Below are 22,868 nucleotides of genomic sequence, written 5' to 3'. Positions count from 1 at the left end.
GCAAGGTCCTAATCGTCAAATTCGTAAAAATTGAAATATTGTATAACTCAAACAATAAAAATCAAAAGACATAGTGAGTGACATCATTGACTCTCTCATTTAGATGTAACTGGCTCGTTCATATAACTATTTTGTTAAAAATAAGCGAAACTTTGAAATGTCATAGCTTTCTTATTTTACATCCGATTTTGATGGAATTTTCAGCATTGTGCTTGTCTGATTTTCCTCTATTGATTCAAATCAACATTTTTCTGAGGTGGACTTGACCTTTAAATGTAGTCTCACTACTTCAGACTCTGCATTATGCACTATGCGAATCGTGAAAACCAATGTGCCTGTGCCCGCAGACTAGTTCAGGGGGAGTGGTTTCATGAAGCAAACAGTCAGAGATTTTTTTCTTTTTAACTATCTTGTTCTGAACCAATCATACGCAAGGATTTGCAGTAGCTTCTAACACTCGAATCACAGACGTTTTGTTTCATGAAACATTCACCTTTAAGTTTTCAATGAACTAAAAACTGAGATGCTGAATATTTGCTCTAGGTTTAGGAGCTCATGTCATTTACCTTGTTTAGATTTTCTCGCTGGAAATATCAGTGGTTCAGATACTGTAAGGGACCTTGGAGTTATTATTGACAACAACTTGACCCTTAACCAGCATATCAGATATGTTTGTCGTTGTGCATAATGGGGTATATTTGTATTAAAGATAGGGAAGTTAAGAAAGTATCTTGATAAATCTACTGAACGTATAGTACATGCCTTTGTATCAACCCATTTAGATTTTTGTAATGCTTTACTTGCTGGTTTACCTCAATCTAGTATAGCCCCCCTTCAAAGAATTCAAAATACTGCAGCTAGATTGGTAGCCCTCACAAAGAAATTTGAACATATCACCCCTATTCTATACTCCCTCCATTGGCTTCAGGTTCATAATAGAATTATTTTCAAGCTCCTTCTCCTTGTCTATAAAATCATCCATGGTCTCGCCCCATCCTACCTTCAAAATCTTATCTCTCTCTGTCACTCATCCTCTGCAACTCAACGTCTCCGATCTTCTTCTACTACTCACCTTCGACTATCTCCAGGACCCCGCACTTTTACCCGTTATGGCGATCATGCTTTTTCTGCTCTTGCCCCTAAACTCTGGAACTATCTCCCCATCTCCATCCGTAATGAATCCACTGTCGAATCTTTCAAAACACTCCTCAAATCTTACTTCATTAAGCAGTCCTCTTAATTCCATATCCTGTTCTCTCTCACTGTATTTTGCTACTTCTTTTTTCTCTTTCCAATGCGCTTAGAAACTATTGTATTAAGCGCTATATAAATGTTAATTATTATTATTATTAATACATCTGTTATCAAGGGCAGACTCCATTCTACTGTTACAAACAACAGAATCTGTCCCATATTTCTAGCTTTTGTGATTTGAATTGAAACTGAATTGAAGCCTTGCAGGGCCCATATTACCCAAAGCTGCGCTCACCCAAAGCTGTGCTCAGCCTTCGCCAACCATTGTAAGTCATTTACTGCACAAGTACCTTGGTCAATATTGGCTGACTACTAAATTACTTAACTATGGTATAAAATAAATGGGGGTGGGGTCACTTTGACCCCCCCTCACTTACTCTAATAATGTAACTGATCGTTTCATTACTTGTTTCAAGTCACAAGCATCTATTGGTACCACGCTTAAGATAATTGGACGAAAGTTCACAAGGTCATGGCTCAATTTGTAATTTGCACGTCAATTAGAAAAAAGCCCCTGTATTTCACAAATTTGTGTACAAATTAATGGAAAATACTGATTGTCATAAATTGCAAAAGACACTGTTAACTTAGCTGGCTAAGCAATTTGAAATTGCATAAGATAAGAAAAAATGCAGAATTTTTTTCATGCATTGCATGATCTATGCACCATCTTAATTCCTGTGAAGACCTGTATCATATAATCTTTCTCTTCCTGCCTCACAGCTTCATGCAACATTTAAACACGCTAGTCTACAAGACGATGCTGCATAAATGATACCATACTGGAGGCAACTTTGCCATCAATTTCCATGGATACCATGCATGATATCAGCTGTTGTGTGACGTTACCATGGTATCTGATGTAGATAATTACCCTCAATAACAAGTTATATAAAAGATTGTCTTGGGTCAGATTCTCTCAACTATTCATCACTATTCAAGAAATAGTCTAGTAGCCCGCGACATCATGACTCGCTACACTTATCCCATGATATTAGACCACTGAAATGTGCTCAGACTCTGACTGGGAGTCAGACAATGGGTGTCAGCTGGGGAGGGGGGGGGCCTTTGGTCGGGTTTGGCCCCAAGCTCCCTCAAAATCACCCCATGAAAGTTACAATTGAAATACCCCATTCTAGTTGCTTCTGTCCATGGTTGAATTTCAACCCTTGGACAAAAGCAAGTTTATAATGATAATAGTCTAGGTATGAATTATAAAAATAAAAGCCGACGGGCTAGGCGGCTGGAAATGGGCAGCTGACACCTCTCCATCGATACATTTTACCCAACAGAGCCAATGGACTTTTGTAAGTCAATATGATAGTAGCCTAGCTGTCTTACAAAGAGTTACAATCGATCTGATCAACCTCAAGTATAACACAAAGGTTAGCACTTTTAAAGAGCAATTCTGACTGGTTCCTGGTCAATCTACTGCGCAAAATGCGCATGCAACCAGGTCTTGATATGTCATTTCATTTAGCGATTGCGCTAAACTCTGTTACTGGGCCCAGGTTTGACTGTAAAATATAAGCCAAACCTAATAGTGGCCACTAGTACACAAGAAAAATCACACCAAACTTTTTTGTTGTTGTTTCCTTGATTATTTCCCCCACGGGAGAATGCTACACAAACATGTTCAATATAAAGACCCTTTTTCTACTCTCTTGGGTGGTCATTAAATGTCAGATTTTTTGCAATAACATCCCATAGTTAAAAGCTCTTAGTGGGTGCTAGAAGCAAATATTTGCAAATCTGTGATGCAAATTTACAATTGATAGATTCAACTGTAACTAGAGCAAATTGATTTCAACTGCTTGATGCAAGAAGCAGACCTGGGCCCCTGTCTTACAAAGAGCTACGATTGATCTAATCAATTGTAACTATGGAAATCCATCATTGTCATAATTTTTTCTACAGTATATTTGAGCAATGTTCATTGTAAGCAAAGAGAAGCACAGTGAATTTTCATGAAAACAAAGAATGCATGAATATACAAAGAAAATATTTTGAACAAACATGCATAATAGATTGTAACGTTGCTGGTCGTCTATAGTTGTGATTGATCGGATCAACACTTCGTAAGATGGGACCTAGCATTAAAATGCAAATTTGCAGTTGCTTGCCAGACTTATGATTGATTTTTAACTCCTAAATGATTGCAAGTTTATTGCAATGCCACATTGGTTTTATTACCAATGTCTGTAAGTGAATTTCAGATATACTGCATGTCATGATTAAGCAAACCATCAGATTCTGTGTTAGCAGATGCAACCCATTGGCCCGAATTCACAAAGGTGGTTTTGAAAAACATCAGTTGAACCCCATGGTTTACGCAGATTTCTTGTATAAAAGCGTGCATCAGCATTGGTAATAATTATTGTTTAACATACACATTATACATTAAAACGTAATTAGTACTGGAAATGTCATGGATTCAACTGATGGTTTTCAAGACCACCTTGATGAATTTGGGCTACTGTTATCTCTAAATGGTGTATTAGTAGTGCACCAAAATTGCGTAGTTTAGTCTGCATGATTTGACCGTGCAATATCACAGCATATAGCACGATGCACAGAAATCTGACATATTCCCCATAGGCTCATGTACAAGACTTGTCGTGCGATATCATGCCATATTGCATGGTCTAACAAATAATGGTCATGAGAAAATAATCACTTTATTTAATGGCTTTTCTTCATGGGATATCAGAGATATTTCTCTCGTGAGGGCCGATATTTGTCACTTAGGATTTGTGCAATATTCCCCAACTCGTGAAATATTTCTGTTATACCATAAATACACAAGTCTTATCTGCTACTTCTCGCACTCTAAATAGCCAATGCACCTGCCGCACTTCTATACAAGAAGATGGGTCAAAATCCAAGTACATTAATTATTCTGATTTCATTCCCAATAGACGATGCCTCTACTTTGAGTGCCCTGTTACCAAGACAGACCTTATTCATTGATGGACTGCGCTGCTATCTTAGAGGCTGAAGCTATTGTCTTGCATGTGTTGGTTATCAGAAGCTGGCCCTTCTCTGACAACTCCATTTACACACATTCTTACATCCTCCGAGGGAGGGCGCTATGAGATGATGATGTCATATGCATAAGGTCTACTAATATCTGAATATATTAACATTGATAGTCGATGACAAATTCCAGTAATTTCCTTGTCTGATTAAAAAAAAACAATGGATCACTGCTGACTTACAAGTATCCTAATCTTGATGAAAATATTTGGTACTGTCCCAGATAGATGAGTAGTTGTGCTGTTCGTTAGGAAAGACAGTCGGTTAGTCGACCCCTTTCAGTTGCTGTAAGGCGGCATGTATCCTAACACTCAGCCTCTGCTCAAAGTCATAGTCTTTGTAACCGTCCTAAAAGAGTGAAATAAGAAGATAAAATGTAATGATTTGCCATAATTTCAAGGTCAAGTCCACCCCAACAACAAGTTGATTAAAATATTCAGAGAAAACCCAGACAAATATACAATTGAAAAAAAATCATTGAAATTACATGCAAAACAACAAAGTTGTGGCATTTAAAGTTTATTTTCACACAAAAGTTAGATGCATGTCCTGACCTTAAAAATACACAGTAATCAATGGAATGAAAGATGAAAGGTTTGATAGAAAAGAACACATTTGAGGAGAAAGTTAAGATAGGGTTGCCTACTAGCACAAAAGAGCCAGTTCACCGAAATATATTTTACGTATGTATACATGGGTGTAATGGTGTATGTATGTATCAACCTACCTTTGCTTTTAGAATGAGACTCTTTCCTTTGCTTGCAGTCTGTATAAAAAGTAACAAAAATACATAAATAATTGACCGTAACTCTAATCAACTACGATAGTTTACCTAAAAAAAGAGAGAAGATATCCGAAGCACAGAATTTCAATTTATTCAAATCACAAAATTGACACAATATTGCTTCGTAATGCTGAAAGATTTACCCCCAATTTTCTAGAGCTTCAAAGTCCCTATTTTTCAGTGTATTTAGGATACTGATCATTAGACCTTGAACAGAGCAACAAATAAGACAGATTTTTGGCCTGCGATCTAGTCTGTCATCGAGGGAAGACAATACACATGCCTAGGGGCAATTTCGCTCCCAAAGTGCTCGAAAGAGCCCTGGAACTCCCCATTCACTGCAATGTAAAAGCTTATCCTGCATTTCAGATAATAGATAGGTAATAAGTTATGAAAAGTACCCCCCCCCAAAAAAAAAAAAAAAGTAATAATAATAACAAAATAATAAAAAACTAAAAATAAATTTTAAAAAAATGAAATATGAAAAATAATAAATGAATGAATAAAAATAAGAAAATAAAAATAACAAAATAAATATTTTTTTTGCCTGCTGTCATCACTCTAATATGTGCACTGAAGCAAAACCATCCCTCTAGCCTTTTGATTCATGCATTTTTCTGATTATTTTCAACACATGTATGTTTACAAATATCTTAAAGGGGAATCCAGCCTTGGCCATAGAATGTTGTGTTGGGAAGGAGAAAAATGAATTAAACAGAATGGTGAAAGTTTGAAAGAAATCAGACAAGCAATAAGAAAAATATAGCTGCTTTAAAATTGAGATCACTAATACCATGTAGATTTCAAATTGGCAACTGGGTAAGTAAATTATGACAAGGGGCAAGGACAACTTTCCCATAGGCCATGTACTTTATTATCAGGGATTTGTGGTTTTCTCCTAAGTACCCATTCCCCTGGGGCAGTAATCTAAATATAACCCAGGTAGTATATTGTTTAATGTCCTCATGAAAGAAAAATATAATTTGAAATAAAACTTTTGGGAAAAATGACATTTTAGCCATAATATGTATTGGAGTACATGGAAGAGTAGTCCTTGCCTTACATCACTATGACATCACATAAGTGGCCAATTTGAAGTCTCCATGGGTATAGTGATTACCAATATTTACAACTTTAAAAAATTCATAACTTTCTTGTTATTTGTCCAATGTTGTTCAAACTTTCACCTATCAACTTGTCTGATTTTTCTTTTTCTTATAAAAACAAGGTTTCATTTGGGTTGGATTCCCCTTTAACAATATATTCCTCAATGATTGTGAAATTTCTGTTAAGCTTTGTTTAATATTTAGGTATTTCTCAAAAAAATGAATAACCAATGTCTATAGCTTTATAGTACTGTAGTACTTTTGTTTGCTGATTTCTCTATTATGAATCAATAAATGATAAGTTTACGTTAACTCTTGTTTACATGTGGTTATCTTCAATTATGAGTAAAATGAACAAGTAATGTTAATAATATTAACAATGCATCTTTTACATTTCCTATTTGCAAACAATTGTATTTTTTTTCTCGAGTAATTCTCAATTAGCTACTGATAAATGATTGTTGAAGGTTAATGTTCAATTCAGATGAAACAAAGAAGCAAGGAAACATACCGCTTGACCTCCAGCTAGCATTGCTCCTAACTCAAAGCAGGCGTAAGGGGCAGCATGGGCTTCAGGCTCTTTGGAAGAAGACCTTGACATACAATCCTCAAAACACTGATAAAACAAATAAAGCACAGAAAGTCCAGAAGGGTGTTTCACTAAGAGTTGAGTAAAAATTAAATGTCAAGCTTGATGTAAGAACTAATGTAGAGATGTTGTGGCTCAGTGGATAGGTCACTGGAATTTGAACCACTAGGTGCGGGGTTCAAATCCCTCACCAGTACTCGCGTCCATTGGCTAGGCATTTATATGCATTTTCCACTCTCAACCCAGGTGTAGTAAATGGGCACCCCCTAGGAAGGAATTCCTTGAATGCTTGAGCATCCGATCAGGATAGCCATGCTAAAGCCCGGGTAATGGTATGCAACACTTAGAAACATTTGCATAACGCAATATATTAATGTTGCATATTATTATTATTATTATGCACATGTTATTGGATATGAATGCTGATTTTTCAATATGCAGAAGAGCACACTCTGTTTGCATAATCTGACAATGTATTGATTTGTTTACATGCCATGGTACAAAACCATGGGTTATGCAGATTTCTTGTAAGCACCCTTTGCCAACAGAATAGGTTTTTTCTTACTCTACGCAATGAAATAAGCGCAATTATGTACATACATCTGCACAGTCCACGGTTTTGTGCCTTGATACAATTGAAACGTCTTTAAAAACTATGGGCCAATATATTTGTTAATCACCCCAGGTGGTTTGATCACATATGGTAGGGTAGCTTCAAACAAAGAAAATATAAAAGTTCAAATAAAATTCAATATCTAAATTGAAACCAAGGAACATAGAGGGCAGCAACACACGGCAGTGTTGCTATTAGGACGGTCCATTTCACACAGATTTTGTGACCATTTTCTCCCAGAGCACTTTTTTGGCAGATTGTAGAGTTGATTTTTGTTTGTTTGTTCAATTTAATTTATGGATAATCAAGCCACAACGAAAATATGTTTAATAATATAACTTAAGTATTTTTGTATTTCAAAAAATGTAAGACAAAAGGAAATCATGATTCTTGTAGTTTACATAGCAATAAAAATACAGACTGATGACATTTGTGTTACCGCTCTTCTGCTCAATTTTGCTGCCCCTACCAAATCTACACAAAGCTAACCCCAGAGCCAAGACCGTGATGTTCTGGTCTGGCCACGCCGAAACTTCCCCGGTCACCTCGGTGTGCGTAGGCCTACTGCGCGAATGATATGCTGGCTGTTCATTCTAAGTCAACAGCCCATTGTATCAAACCATGTCAGTAGATTAAAATTCTAAGTTAACCTCACCTGCATAGCAATCTCAACATTTCCAAGGCAACGATGTATTGCACCTTTTAGAAGTGATATTAAGGTTCTGTGAGACTTGTCACTTTCAGCAACATCACACTCTGTGAAAGAAAAAAAAAGGAGGAACATCAAATTTTGCAAAGAGTATAAAAACGGTCTATTAGAAGAAGTAGAATGCCTCTAGCAGTCTCACTTGCATTACATGTTTCAATATAGCAGTAGCTTTTAGACAACCCCCTGCGTCTGATATATCACGTATGTCAGGGGTGGATCCAGGATTTTCTAAAGGGGGGGGGCACATTTTCAGAGGAAATATTTTGACAAGGAAAAAAAAGTCTTCACTTTCAAAGGGGTGGGGCACACTTCTATTTTAAAGGTATTTTTACATTACAAATTTTAATTGTGCCTCTCAAACGGGGAGGGGGCGGCACGGGCTGGTTTTGCACCCCCCCCCCTTGGATCCGCCAGCGACACTGACCTTGATTTAGAAACACAATGAATAATGCATTGTGTTAGACTCACATGGCCAACCAATCTGTCAGGATTAATGCAAAGGAATGCTTGATTGCTGTCATACCTGTACGATCTCATTCATATAACCCAATCTAGTTATAACCTACAATCTAATGCCAATAAAGTAATCCATATCTCAAGATGTCGAACCAATGCTGGCAAGCACGCGCTCCTAGCCACTGCTTCAAGAGCATGGAACAATCTTCCCATTTCTAATAAAGAATACAAGTTCACTCAATGCATTCAAGAAAAAAATAAAAACACACCTTTCTGCTAATGCCCGCTTGCCAGCATTGGTCTTTCAATGTCCTTTACTTTACATTCACATTCAATTTTGTTTTGTTTCATTGTAAATCTTTTTTATATGTAACACGCTTTGCACCTTTCCACAAAAAGGCACTATAGAAATACAATTATTATCATTAAAATTATTATTGAAATGAAAGATAGGAAAGAGAGATAAATATATAAACTAAACATGAAATGCACCAACTGGAACATTATAAAAGTGACAAAAATACTTTTAGACTAAAATACTTTTAAATGCAATAATTACCCTTCAGCATAAGCCTCAAGGCTTCTTCCTTGCAATCAGGCATTGCCTTCCACAGATAAAGCACTTCAATGGCCATTAGTTTAGCTTGGGCCTGGGTCGGCAGTTTCTTCTTGAACTTGTTGGATTTCCGGAGGACGAAGGACTCAAGTTGGTTGTTCTTCTTCTTGGTAAGGCCTGGAACTTCTCTGAAGAGCTCCTGGGCAGTCTCCACCTGACCAAGTGCTCCCTGACAAACTGGAATATATATTGTAGGATAAGATATGAGATCATGAGGCATAAACCTTGCTATTTAATAAAGAGGACATCATTATAACCACATCTATTGAACAGATCATTGATTTTTTTTTATAAATTGACAGGATTTGCATGTAAACCATCTTAATTAGTTGAACAAACATCAAAACCGGGGGAAAGATTGTGTTTTTTTTAACTGGGAACTATTTTCCTCCATTGTGTTGTTTCATATTTAAAATCCATCAATTAGCAATTTGGGGCTCTTTGGGCTAATCACCCTATTCCCTATGTAAATGCCTTTGTTGTTTGAAACATAAGGGACAGTGATTTTCTGTTTTAACAGAAAAAAACAACGTAAAATCTGTTTGGTTCTTATACTTTTCATGCAGAATCTCATGTAATTCACATTTGCAAAACAGAATTCAGGTTTTTGCTGTGTATGTTTTCAGTGACAAAACAGAATTTCCTTTTTAAATCCAAGTTGAAAGAGAATTACAGATTTTCTAAATGGAAAATCACTGCCTCTAAAACATCACTCAGTACCTTGAAATGTACTTTATATCTTGCAGCATCAGTAGGGGAAGGCATATACTTTTGAAGCCAGCAGGATGTAAAATGTTCTTCTAAATGCATGCTATTAGTCATCCCAAAAGACAAAATAACCATCACAACTTCCACCACCATCGAAACACTATCATCAATATATTCACCATAATTAAATAAATTCATCCTTAAAAGCTTTATTTTTCATTTTCATTTATTGGTTTCTGCAACACTTTTTTCATAAGCACATTAACAAAGAAAATACAATAATATACATATAATTGACAAGCAAAACATAGGAAAAAAAATGCATTTTCTATTAAAACATATCCATTATTAGAAGGTTGCAGGGATTGCCACTATAAGCTAAGCTTGACTGCATGGCAAGCCCAGAAAACAATGATAATTATTATTCACCCTACATATCTTATGTAGGAAGGGATTTATTTAAGGTAATTTTTTTCTTAGACTGAGGTAATCAAAATGGCTTCATACTTGCGGTGAGGTATGCATAGTAACTCTGAGCCCACCTAGACTCCTCTTTTAACCGGGCGAACGCGAGCAGACTCTCTTCCCAATTGAGCCGCATCAGATTACACCATCCAAGCTCATAAAGGCATATAAGTTGAATCTCTCTCTGTTCTGAGCAGGCTTCCAATGCAGCCTCATACGTTTTCAAGGCACCGTCCAAGTTGCCCTGTAATAATGATAAGGAAATGAGTTAAAAGATCTAATATCATAGCGTCATGAATTTCATTTTTAATGTGTGCATTTGTTGATATGGAAATAAGTAAAATGATGATCTAATAGAGTACCAAGTCAAGATAAGTGGTCTTTGCGAGCAGAGTTGCTCTGGAAGAACCGTTCTTGCGACATTTTCTTCTATTGGCATTTCTGTTTCTGTTTATGGTAATCCCGCACAGGAGCTCTGCAGAACAGCATTTTTATTGTTAAATGCCAAGCTGGTATATGACCAATTACATAGGAAACATTTTAATGTTTTTAATTTAATCAGGCAGAGTGGCTTAGTCCCGTAGATATATTTTAAGTGTTTATTGTAATTATTATTATTATTAGTTATTTATTGTAAAGCGCTTTGATCATATTTTTGGTACAGCGCTTTATAAGTACCTGGGGAAGGCGGGGTAAGTTGAGCATAGGGGCAAGTTGAGCCACCAGCCCCAGGCCAATAATGAAGGAGTCAGACATTGTGGTGGTGTCATGTATTGATGACCCATAGCATAACCCCTAACCCCACCACATTGTTTCCAACTTTGAAACAAAAACTAGTTTTTTAGAGGGAAAAATATGAATTTCAGCCAAAAAAGTAAAAAAGAGTGTGAAATAGATAAGTGCTTTATAAACACACACGTCTTTAAATATAATTAAGACATGATAACAACATTATTAGTCCAGGTATGGATCTTCATTCTTGTCATAGTCTTTTATATGATGGATGCATAATAAATGTGTGGATACAAAATTATCGCACTAAGATCGGGGTGGGGTAAGTTGAGCCAAACAGCATGGGGCAAGTTGAGCCATGGTAATTCCTATGGTCATGTATCTTAAAAAACAAACAAACCATAAAAATCGATTGAAATGCAGGCTGAAAGGAGCAAATTTACATGACTGCTTTTTCCCTTTTACAGGATGTTAGTATTTATAGAGAATTAGCAAGTGAAAAGACTTTAAACAAAAAATTGACATGCTGGTTCTCCCCCCATACATTTTGTACATAGTTTTTGTGGCTCAACTTACCCCAGAAGGTGGCTCAAACTTACCCCATATATGGGGCAAGTTGAGCCATTTGACATCGTTTTTTTCAAAGGTCACGATGACTTTCAGTGTGGGGATAGAAAGTTATATATAGGTGGAAAATATTTCAGAAGAATTAAATTTCAAGGCAAAGTACTTATTTCGACAAGATTATTAATCATATCAATTCTAACATGCAAAAAGCAAAAACTGTCACAACTTACCCCGCCTTCCCCTACCTGTTATGTATGTATGTATGTACCTTATAGACAACAGAAATCACTCTTTGGTCTTTTTATCGAAGTGGAGACAATGGCAAAGAGGGAAATCAAATTCACTACCTTATGATAATGAGTCCAATGCTCTAACCACTCGACCACACAGCTTGAATTACTTTGCCATTTAGCAAAATAATTCAAGCAAATCCAAACTTATGGTCTTAATAGACAGGTGCTTCTGTATATTTGGTCGCTGAAATAGGTTTGACAGCATTTACTCTGAAACAATTGCTGAACAACATATTATCGTTTTGGCCCATTGGGTTAGTCTCCGGGCTTTGAAACAGAGGGTTGTGGGTTCGAATCCCAGCTATAACTTAATTTTCTTCAGCAAGAAATTGATCCACAAAGTGCTGCACTCAATGCAGGTGAGGTAAATGGGTACCTGGTGGGTGGTTCATAAAGCTGTAAGTTAAGAGCGACTTTAAGAACGACTGGTGATCCTTTCTTATGGCGAATGGTATATACATTAGCGATGGTTTTGGGCATAAGAAGGGATCACCAGTCGTTCTTAAAGTCGCTCTTAACTTTAATTAATACGAGCAGCTTTATGAAATGGCCCCAAGATCGATAGACTAGCTGAACATGAATAATTTAGGAGCATCCTTGAGCACCTATATATTATACAAATACACTATTATTATTATTAAGTCTTGCAAAAGGACATATTGAAGACTGCTACAGACACAACCAAATAAAATCACTTGATGGGACAAACCTCAAGTTTCTGTACCCTTCCTTCATAGAACATCACTAATGCCGAGTTAGGGTACGCTGCCTTCCTCTCTCCGAGGATCTTCTGAGCTGCCTGGATACAGGAAGCCTTGTTCTTACTGTCAATACCAAAGAAGGGACGGACTACCGTGTGGTACCACAGGAGAGTTAACCTGAAAAGAGATATCAAACAAAAAATAAACACGGTAAAGTGGTTTTATTTCATTTCTGTTTCTGTTTATGGTAACTCCCGTAGGAACTCGGCAGGACAGCATTTTGCTGGTAAATGCCAAGCTGGTATATAACCAATTACCTAGGAAACATTTTTACGTCTACATGTAGGTTAATCAGTCATAGTGGCTGACCTTGTAGACGACAGATATTAATCTCGGTCCTTTTTTATCAAAGTGGAGACACTGGCAGAGTGAGCATTAGAACTTACAACCTTGCGATTAGGAGTCCAATGCTCTAACCACTGGACCACCTGACCCGTTTTGTCTATATCTGAGTCTAAACCCATTTGGTTTACTAGTAGATGTTTCAATTTGGTCCAACTGTCATTTAGACAGGGTTTGAGCAGGTATAATACACAATTTTCCATCCCTCTCTTCTAAGTATTCAAACTCAGACCACTGTATGATGAAACAAAACATGGAATTTTGCCTGCAAACTCAAGATCAAATCAAGGAAATTGCCTGTTTATATTGTGAGCTAAACACTGAGGATTCAAGAGTGGTCATTCTGCGAGCGATTTGATGTGGTATGGTTACCCTCAAGGTATTTGGTGTGCAAGTGCCTTAAAGGTACCTCTACTTACATGGCCAGGGGGGCCTTCATATCAGTACTGTGACTAGCCGTGTCCAGGCATTTTAGACCAAACTCTTTGTTTCCATGGAAGCCCAGGAGATTGACAACCTTCAACAGGTTCGGAGGCATCATGGATATCACCAGCTGCAGGACTCCATAGCCAAAGGACACGCCCCCTTTCAACCTGGCCAAGGCATCTTCTTCCACGGCCACAAGGTCCTTCTGGCTCAACGAGGCATCGTCCTCGAGGTCAAGGGTCGCGACCTCATTATTGTGGTTGGAGGCACTTTCGGCTGACATGGAATTTGAATTTGGCTCCATTTCAAGGGCGGCCGAGGCATCTTCCACGAGCATCACAGGTGTTTCTTCCATCTTTTCCCCACGGGCTTCGTAGACTTTACCAATGTCCCGATAGGCTTTCTCGTAGAGCTTGTAGCCCTTACGAATTAACCATCCGCCCTGTACAACAAACAGGATTTTGTCAACCAATATACTCATATCTTTTCAATCTTCAATGGGGAAGAAAACAATCGCCATGCACTAAATATAAAACAAAATTTTGTCAGTAGAAGTAAAACATGTACATAAATATATATCCAAAATTTAATCATGCAAAATTACTGTTGCATATATTGGTAATGAACAATGTTAAAGTACAGACATTTCTGAGTGATTTTAGAATATACGCATATTTTTAGTTACTGGGTGCAAGTGAGAATGTTTTTCCACTATTCAAACTTCTCCAGCATGCTTCAAAACATTCCTGATATGATATTCCTGCGAAATTGATTCTCAAATGTTTGCAATATTTGTTTCTGTTGTAGGGCCTCCTACAACAGTATACCAATTACTGATGGAGCCACCCTACTAAAATAAGACACATGAATATATAAATAAATGAATAAATAAATAAATAAATAAATAAATCAATCAATAAATAAATGAATGAACGAACAAACAAACAAATAAATGAATAAAATAAGTGAGTCAGAGTGCTTGACCTCAACAGCATATGACCTTTGACCTCACCTTGATGAACCCTGTGACCTCATTCCTTGAGAAGATGAGCATGGCCATGTAGAGCTGACAATCTGCAGAGAGGATCCTCCTCTGTAGCCTCTCCTCGACGCTGAGCTTGGACTCTGAGGAATCCTTCTTCAGGATCCTGTGTTTGAGGGACTTCATGAAACCATCCTGGTACGAATTGCACAGTTTGTCCGTCTCCTTGATGTCTTCCATGGCGGCGTCCAGCTTGTCGTCTTCGTAAGTCATCAGGGCATTCTGAAACGGGGAAGAAAAATGTTAATGTATATACATTGAATGCTTCTCTCATACAATTTTCCAAAAAATGTGATAAAGGAAAAGAAAATAACAGTGCTCAAATTTTAAAAACTAGATCAATTCCATATTTGCCTACTGCCATCACACCAAATTAAATGAAACTACATGAACTGTATGCAAAAGGAGAGATAAAAATCTTGATTTATATGATTTGAATGATTTTGTTAAATCCTACAAGAGTGATACACATCTCATTCCCACTCTCAATATCTTGACCATTGAATAAAATACACGCACATATATGTGTGCGAGGTTTTCCAGTATTATGCAATTGCAATTAACATTTCCTATTAAAGTATTTCACTTTCTATATCAATGTCTGGTGATGATAATAAATGCATTGTCGCGTTTATGAATACTTGTAAACATATATGCGGCAAGACACATGTCTTTTTAAGGACCTCTCTGAACTGGATAAAGCATTATATGAACTTTTGTTATTAGTAATGCTTCCACAGGCTGTTCATTCTTAATAATCCTTCAGAGAAAAGGTGTGACATGTCGGGAACTTGTCACTATCTACAAGTTGTACATTACACCCTTTGAGTTTGCTATACCTGTTTGGGCTTCTAGCATTACCTGTCAACAATCTGATACATGTAGCATTGAGCGAGTTCAGAAGAGGGCTTTGCGTATCATAATATCATTGCCTGGCTGAATGTCTTGCCATACAATAAACTTCTGCATACATTGTACTATGAATGTGCCATCTCTTAGAGACAGGCGAAGTGACTTTGTTGAGGGATTTGCACGCTCATTGCTAAAATCGGGACGACAATCACGACATCGCCACTTCCTGCCTGAAAACCCAGAGTTAGGACTGGACTTTCTTTTAATAAAAAATGCACATCATCTCTAAATTTGTGAAATTGTTTGACTGTAATCATGGGCGGAAATCCCAGGGGGACGAGACCTCCCTACTATTTGGAAAAGGGGGGGGGGACACAATATCAAATGTCCCCCCCAAACTATTTGTGGTCTTTTATGAAGGGAAAAATACATCATTCATGTAGGATCCTATTTTGAATGCAATGACCTTACATTTTGGGTGATACTTTTTTTTTCCTTGTCAAATTTTCCTGGAAAAAAAATCCTTGATCCGCCCCTGGTCCCCCTATCTTTGGGGAGAGATTTATGCCCATGCTACATTGTAATGCAATGTCAGTATTTTGAGCAACGTTTACCACTTACTCCACCCCATATTGTTCACCAAATTTTTTTGTATTTACATTATTAAAACGTTAGGTTTTGTCATCTTTTAATTTCAAAGCTTTTTATACTTAAAGGTCAAGTCCATCAAAAAAAATTGTTGATTTGAATCAATAGAGAAAGATCAAACAAGCATAATACTGAAAATTTCATCAAAATCGGATGTAAAACAGCTATATGCACATCTCAGTGACATGCAAATGAGAGAGTCGATGAAGTCTCTTACTCACTATTTATTTTGTTTTGTATTGTTTGCATCATACAATATTTAAATTTTTACAGATTTGACAATAAGGACTAACTTGACTTCACCATAAACTATTAAAATAATGGTAATTCCACATGTTCAGGGAGGAATACAATTTTGAATACAATGAAGAGAAAATTAGAATTTTTAATATTTCATATATGCAAAAGAAATAGTGAGTGGGTGACGTCATCAGTTTGCTCATTGGCATACCAACCAGGATGTGCATATACATTTTGTGAAATTAAGCAAAACTTTAAAATGTCATAACTCTCTTATTTTACATCTGATTTTGATGAAATTTCAGTGTTTATGCTTGTTGGATTTTTCTCTTTTTATTCAAATCAACTTTTTGTTGGGGTGGACTTGTCCTGTAAGTTCCACCTAATATGATTACTTAATTTTTATGATGTACCAAGCAACTATGGTCTACTTTAATGGATGTTTCCTGTTTTCTTCATGTAAATAATGTATATATCAATATCAATTTCAAAGTTACATGTATACATTTCTCGTTTTATATAGTATGGCTATATTTACTTATCCTTTGATTTCTGTACATACAACTCTACAAATAATTCTTTTTGTAATTTAATCATCGCAACATTAATTAGAGCCCCATCTTACAAAGAGTTACAATTGATCTGATCAATCTCAAGTATATGGAAATCCATCAATGTCATAATTTTTTCTTTTGGAAATTTGCTCAGTGTCCTTTGCAAATAAAGAGAAGCGTACTGAATTGTCAAGAAAACAGTTAATGTATAAATATACATCATTTCTAGAAAATACTTTGAACAAACATGTATTTCAGATGTTGACATTGCTGGCTTTCCATAGTCGCGATTGATCGAATAAATCGTAACTCTTTGTAAGACGGGCCCCTGGTTAACAATCTCACAATGATCTCACTCTGTCTCTCTCTCTCTCTAAATCTGAATTGTCTTGCTTTTTTCAAGTTGTTATTTTGCATGGTCTTTGCCCACTTTTAATAACATGACTTTTTGAAAATATCATTCGACAATCTATGTATTAGTATTTTTTTTTCGTACAATTTGCAGATTTACTGTTTGCAATTAAAGTTTTTTGAAATTACTCTTTTTGATGTTCAAACACTATTTTTTGTCCATTTCCCTTTTAGAATTTTAATCTTTCTTCAGTCAATTGCAATCTTTGGAAGTTGCCAGAATGACGATTTGCATAATATAGCCTATGATGTATCTAGTTTAATAGGCTAGCACTGTCATTTTTATGCAAGTGCTGTATTGTCTTTAATACCTCTATATATGTTCATGTACATGTTTTTACTTTGCAAATATGATATTGATAAGAATCTTCAGACTTTTGTCATGTAATTATTTCTCACAATAAAACCAAAATTGAATTATCATTGAATTGGACTTTGTACAAGAGCAAATACTATGGCAAACATTAGAAAATGTTGGAAAAAAAAAGAAAAATATATGAACAGACAGAGGCTCACTCACCATAAAACTGACAAAGCTAGACCCTGCACTCATCAAAGGGCTATAATGTCTGCAAGAAGAATAATAGTATACCATAAATGCATACATGTAAATTCAATGACAATCTAACTTTACATACTATCAATGACTGGTTAATATGATCTACATTCATCCTTTGTATAATTATTACAACACAAATATGTACATAAATAAACAAAGTTGCATGTTCAAACACGTCGTTCCTCAAGACGAGATAAAAATATCAAGAACTCTGCAATCAATAATTCATGCATTGTCTTATAAAGATATGTCTGGCAATATAAAAAAGTACAAACCTTTACAATTCTTTGCGTATGTTAAGAGAAAAAAATCCTAGATTGAAAAAATTGATGTTTTTAATCTGCTTTTAAAAGTAAACCCTACCGGGTATTCATAGACTGGGCTATTTCGACGTCTAAGAAGATTTGGGGGAGGGGGCTGATTCAGCCTCCTTATGATCTTGGCCGTCAATCACACAAAAATTGGTAAGCTCGTTAGCCATGGCGTAATCTACAAAACTATAGGATCAAATGCTGTGAAAAATCTCATTGCTAATTTATGCGTAAAATCAAATGTTTACTCGAAGTAACTGAATGATGCCTCTAAAATGCTGATATTTGGTTCACAGACTCTTTATAAGAATCAACATTTTTGAGCAATTCTGGGTCTGCATGCACTAACAATATGTTGTTTAATTTCAGAACCACGTACCAGGGGGTCGCAATTTTGGTCTCAAAAGTTGCGCGAGATTTGAAAGTAAACAGTCAGCGAGCGATGCGGTCAAAAACTTCTGCGCAGCAGATTTATCACAAAAAATTTGTGGGGGGGGGGCTTATTAAGTGTCAAAAAAAAAATCTTCTTTGAAATGACTTGAATCAGACTATTTGACCCTTGTCAAAGTTTTGCTGTAATTTTAAAACAAGAAATATGAGGAAAAAAGAACTTTAATATCGTAATGATACTCCTTGGAATTCTTCAAAAAACTTCCTGTCACGTTAACACTAAAAAACAAAACCTTAGAAGACAGGTAGTCTGCAGGCACAGACCCCAATTGAAACATTGATCAACAAGTGGGTCTCCAATTCCATGCAAAGACTAGAACATATATATTGTAATATAACTTGCTGTTTCATTGAAGGAGGGCCTTTAACACACAAGGCATTATAGGCTGCACAATGACACCCTTAACTTGGAGAATCATGCCATGCTATCCTAATTCTGAACTCTACATGTTTCATTCAGTGTAAAATAAACAAACTACTTGTATTTCGCAGCTGTGGTATTATTACCAGATGAACTGGAAAGTGCAGTCTCGAAAGTTCTCTAGATAAATCTGCTGCAGAGTTTCCAGGTCTATTTTTCACTATACTGTAGGTGGGCTATAAATGGGTGATACTTCAATACCAAGTTTTACATCTCATATGAGGCAGATTGATGTCCTATGATGCCACTTTCAAGAAAATTGGTTGAAAAATGGGACAGTGCAGGCGAAAAGACTATTTTGAAGGACGCGTGGCCTAAAAATGCTGAGTCATTGTCTCTTGAGGACGGAATAAGTCCTACTTATTTGAAGGCCTGCTGAACTGATATAAACCATTGGCATTGTTAACAATGCTTCATCCAACTTCCTTGCATCTTTAGGAAAAGTGCAGTATAAGTATTAAGGAATAATAGTTCAATAATAATAATGATAATTTAACAATAATAATCATAGCTAGATTTAAATTCGTCATCCGGACGAATTAGGTGGTCTGTCGTAGAAAGATACTAGTAGATTTAAACAGACATAATTATTCAAACAAATTATGAGTTGATATTAGATTGAAAGATAAATACACAGTCAGATAGACATACATATTTAGACAGATACACATAAGAAAGATAGGTAAATAGATAGATGGAGAGATAAATGATAAGTGGATAGATTAATAGAAGAAAGGTAGATATATTATGTCTTAAATAGATAGATAGATAGATATATATATAGATATATAGATGGACGGACGGACAGACAGAAAAGATAGATAGATAGAAAGATAGATAGACAGCTAGACAGATAGATAGATAGATAAATAGAGAGATAGAGAGACAGACAAACAGACAAAGATAGACAGACTGACAGACAGGCAGGCAGGCGGACAGACAGACAGACAGATAGACACACAGACAGACATATATACACAACAAAAAAAGTAAGTCCCCCCCTAAACAAACATCAATAATTTCCGAACCAATGCGAGTTTTTGATATATTTTTACATGAGCGTGTAGGTAATTTTATAAGCTACCCTCTGAGTAAATGTTGTGGACGTATCTTACGTCATGCTTCAGTGAGCACCGTCAGAAGGCAAAAATGTCAATTTTCAAAAGTCACAAGCAAAATATCATGACTTTGATTCCATTTTATTAGAACTAATTCCACATTCTCATCATGAAAAATGGTCAGAAGGCTTGAAAAAGGTACTTTCTAAAAGACAATACAACTTTTTTAACTAAATTTCACGGCTGAATAAACTCAAGTCCAAATTGGCTATAATTGGATTTTTACACATTTCTATCAATAAAAATGCTAAAATATGATGACAGTTATTTTGGGGAAGACTATCTTCAACAATATTCATCGTTTCACGGTTCAATGAACATTTATTGGAAACAAAAAATGCGATTTTAAAATATCGTAGGCAAGTATTGCTTCATTTTGGTAACTGAAAATGATCTTTTCTCAACTTTTTTGTTATGTTCATGACCAATTAACATGCTTCAATGATTCAAAGGTGTCAAATTAAACATTTACGCTTGAATGAACATGTGGAATGTGATTAGCTCTTTTTTACGTTATTGGAAAAAATGCAGTTTGTAACTATGGATATCTGTCACAAAACTCCTTGTACAGTTCATTTGATTTGATTTTTATGAAAATCCCGATGTTTAATGCATCAGTGAGCACACAATATTCGAAAATTATGCAAATGAGAAGAAAGTTCAAGGCCTTGGCCCCACTCTGTACCGTATCAAATGGTTATTTTGGTGTGCGCACCTTTTGGATAGTGTTACTCAGAAGCCATGTGCGAATTTTCATGAAATAACTGTTAGCAGAAGTAACAAAAACCGTCCATGAAACAAACCCTCATTTCATATTTGTTAGAATTTTGACTTCCTCTCTCATAGACTTGTGTACATTATGGGTGCATATGTTTAAGCATATGTAACCCCTTATTCAATATGGTGGAACTTTTTTTCAAGGCTGTCTTTAGCAATGTCGTTTGGCAGTAATGTTTATCAACCTATGGGCAGAATTCTGTGCAAAAATGAAATCGATCTGTTTAGTTATGGATGAGTGAGCACGCATCAAAGTGGGAAAATTGGTATTTTCAATGTCACAGACTCATTTTAAAGGGTAATAAAGTAAGTATTGGGGGCAAATTTGGTTTCAAATGTGTCATCATTTCTATCACCAAACACTTTCTGAACTTTAACCATTTTCATGGTTGAGCGAGCTCATTTGAAAACTTAGGAATGAATACACTATACTGCATAAATGTATTCTTTTCCTAACAATTTCTAAGAATCAGTTGAATGTATGGACAGATCAGTGGTGGATCCAGAATTTTAAAAGGGGGAGGGGCCTACAATCGGGGATCCATCAACATGTTCAAATTTTAACATGATCTAACAAGTTGTAGAAGATACTACCTCCCCCTATGATGATACGTCACAATACAGGGGCCACAGAGCAGTTTTCAAAGTGGAGGGGGGGGGGGGGCTGACCATGCCAAAAATCAAATCACAATCGTATTACATTTTTGCACTTGCTTATAAAAAAAAGTGGGGGGCTGAAGCCCCACAGCCCCCCCCCCCCCCCGCTTCCGCGGCCTCTGCAATACATCGTGCTCACTCAACCATGAACATACGATATCAAAATTTGGTCTGAAGTGGTTAAATGATGGATAGTAAAACAGCAAAACACCATAAAATTCACCTAAAAACAATTTTTGCCCAATATTTCTATTTGCACAATCTGAAAAACGACACTTGTGACTTTCAAAAATGGTCATTTTTAATTCAATCTTTAATTACTCATGCATGACTCAACCGATCGATCTCATTTTTCCCCAGGAGTTGCCTAATGAGTGTAGAAAACTACCCATGAAATACCATATCTCAAAATAATTTGGTTCAAAAGTTACAGCAATTTGATTTAGGGGGGACTTACTTTTTTTGTTGTGTATAGATACAGACAGATAGACATATTCAAACAGACAGACAGAGAGAGACATGTTTAACATGCATTGGGGATCATATTCTGGCAACGGTTTGACCTGCGACCGATCGCATGCAATGTTTTGAAATTGGCCGTGAATAATGTGTGAGGAAAAAGATACTGGCCCAAAATCACCAATTTTTAGGATAATCGGAGGATGGACACAGAGTGAAATACGGGTGAAGAGTAAGAAATTAAGCTACCTTACTTTCTCGTTATATTTTTTCCTATAATTTTCACAATAAAGAACATTTCCATCCCACCTTTGACACTCGGAATATGAATATCCGATCGAGTTCACCATCCCCAAGTTCGGGTAGGTGGAGCGTAGTGTAGCCATGGTATTACTATTAGCGGTTATTGATGGAGTAACAAAAACTCACCTGTATTTGGAAAATATTTCCATCGCTTCTTTAAAGCCATTGTTGAGCAGAAGGTTGATGCCTTCAAGTGATAACTTCACATCATCAATTTCCTCGGATTGAGTCCTACCGGTACTCGCTGCCGCCATGTCCGAGTCAGAGTCTGATGGGTGATGTCAATGCAACTGTCGCCGAAGTTCCCCGTTGTAATCGATTCTGTCACCGCTCATCAGATATTGCAGATTGTGACTGCGGCGTCAGGATGCGTTGTGCGAACCGTGTAGCTACTCCCAACTGTCTGAATGTGAGACAAAAATGACAAGTCAATAATAATGGCCTACAGATATTAAAAAGGCAGGATAATACTTGTAAAAATGGTTCTATTCTTATTCTTACTCTTATTTAGTTTTCTCACCAACTTATGTTATGAACGCCCAATTCGGTCGACCGCCATCTGTCGTTAGCGTGAATGTGTGTGGGATCGGATCGATCGGATGAAGGGAA

The 22,868-nt window shown here is 36.4% G+C and overlaps 1 protein-coding gene across 1 annotated transcript; it reads right to left on the bottom strand.

The window, feature by feature from the left end:
• Positions 1 to 236: 236 nt before the first annotated feature.
• On the bottom strand, positions 237 to 22,829 carry LOC121416268 (tetratricopeptide repeat protein 39C-like). The gene is made up of 12 exons (XM_041609796.1): positions 22,761 to 22,829; positions 22,386 to 22,662; positions 17,725 to 17,773; positions 14,470 to 14,721; positions 13,451 to 13,899; positions 12,638 to 12,806; positions 10,379 to 10,580; positions 9,107 to 9,340; positions 8,038 to 8,138; positions 6,692 to 6,796; positions 5,018 to 5,056; positions 237 to 4,638 (listed from the first exon to the last, which is right to left on the bottom strand). Exons 2-12 carry the CDS (start codon positions 22,511 to 22,513, stop codon positions 4,555 to 4,557), a joined length of 1,812 nt encoding a protein of 603 aa, XP_041465730.1. The 5' UTR covers positions 22,514 to 22,662; positions 22,761 to 22,829; the 3' UTR covers positions 237 to 4,554.
• Between the last annotated feature and the right edge of the window lie 39 nt (positions 22,830 to 22,868).

Source organism: Lytechinus variegatus, chromosome 1 (genome assembly GCF_018143015.1).
Source record: "Lytechinus variegatus isolate NC3 chromosome 1, Lvar_3.0, whole genome shotgun sequence".
Taxonomy (NCBI): domain Eukaryota; kingdom Metazoa; phylum Echinodermata; class Echinoidea; order Temnopleuroida; family Toxopneustidae; genus Lytechinus; species Lytechinus variegatus.
This window is presented reverse-complemented; position numbering and strand designations above follow the sequence as displayed.

Bases quoted from the DNA above. Each gene is read 5' to 3' on its own strand.
- LOC121416268 (XM_041609796.1), bottom strand. From the start codon at position 22,513: ATGGCGGCAGCGAGTACCGGTAGGACTCAATCCGAGGAAATTGATGAT. The intron at 9,341-10,378 runs GTATGAAGCCAT...TATATATTCCAG, and splicing joins CTATGCATACCTCACCGCAA to TTTGTCAGGGAGCACTTGGT. The intron at 6,797-8,037 runs GTGAGGTTAACT...TTGTTTTATCAG, and splicing joins ATGTTGAGATTGCTATGCAG to TGTTTTGAGGATTGTATGTC.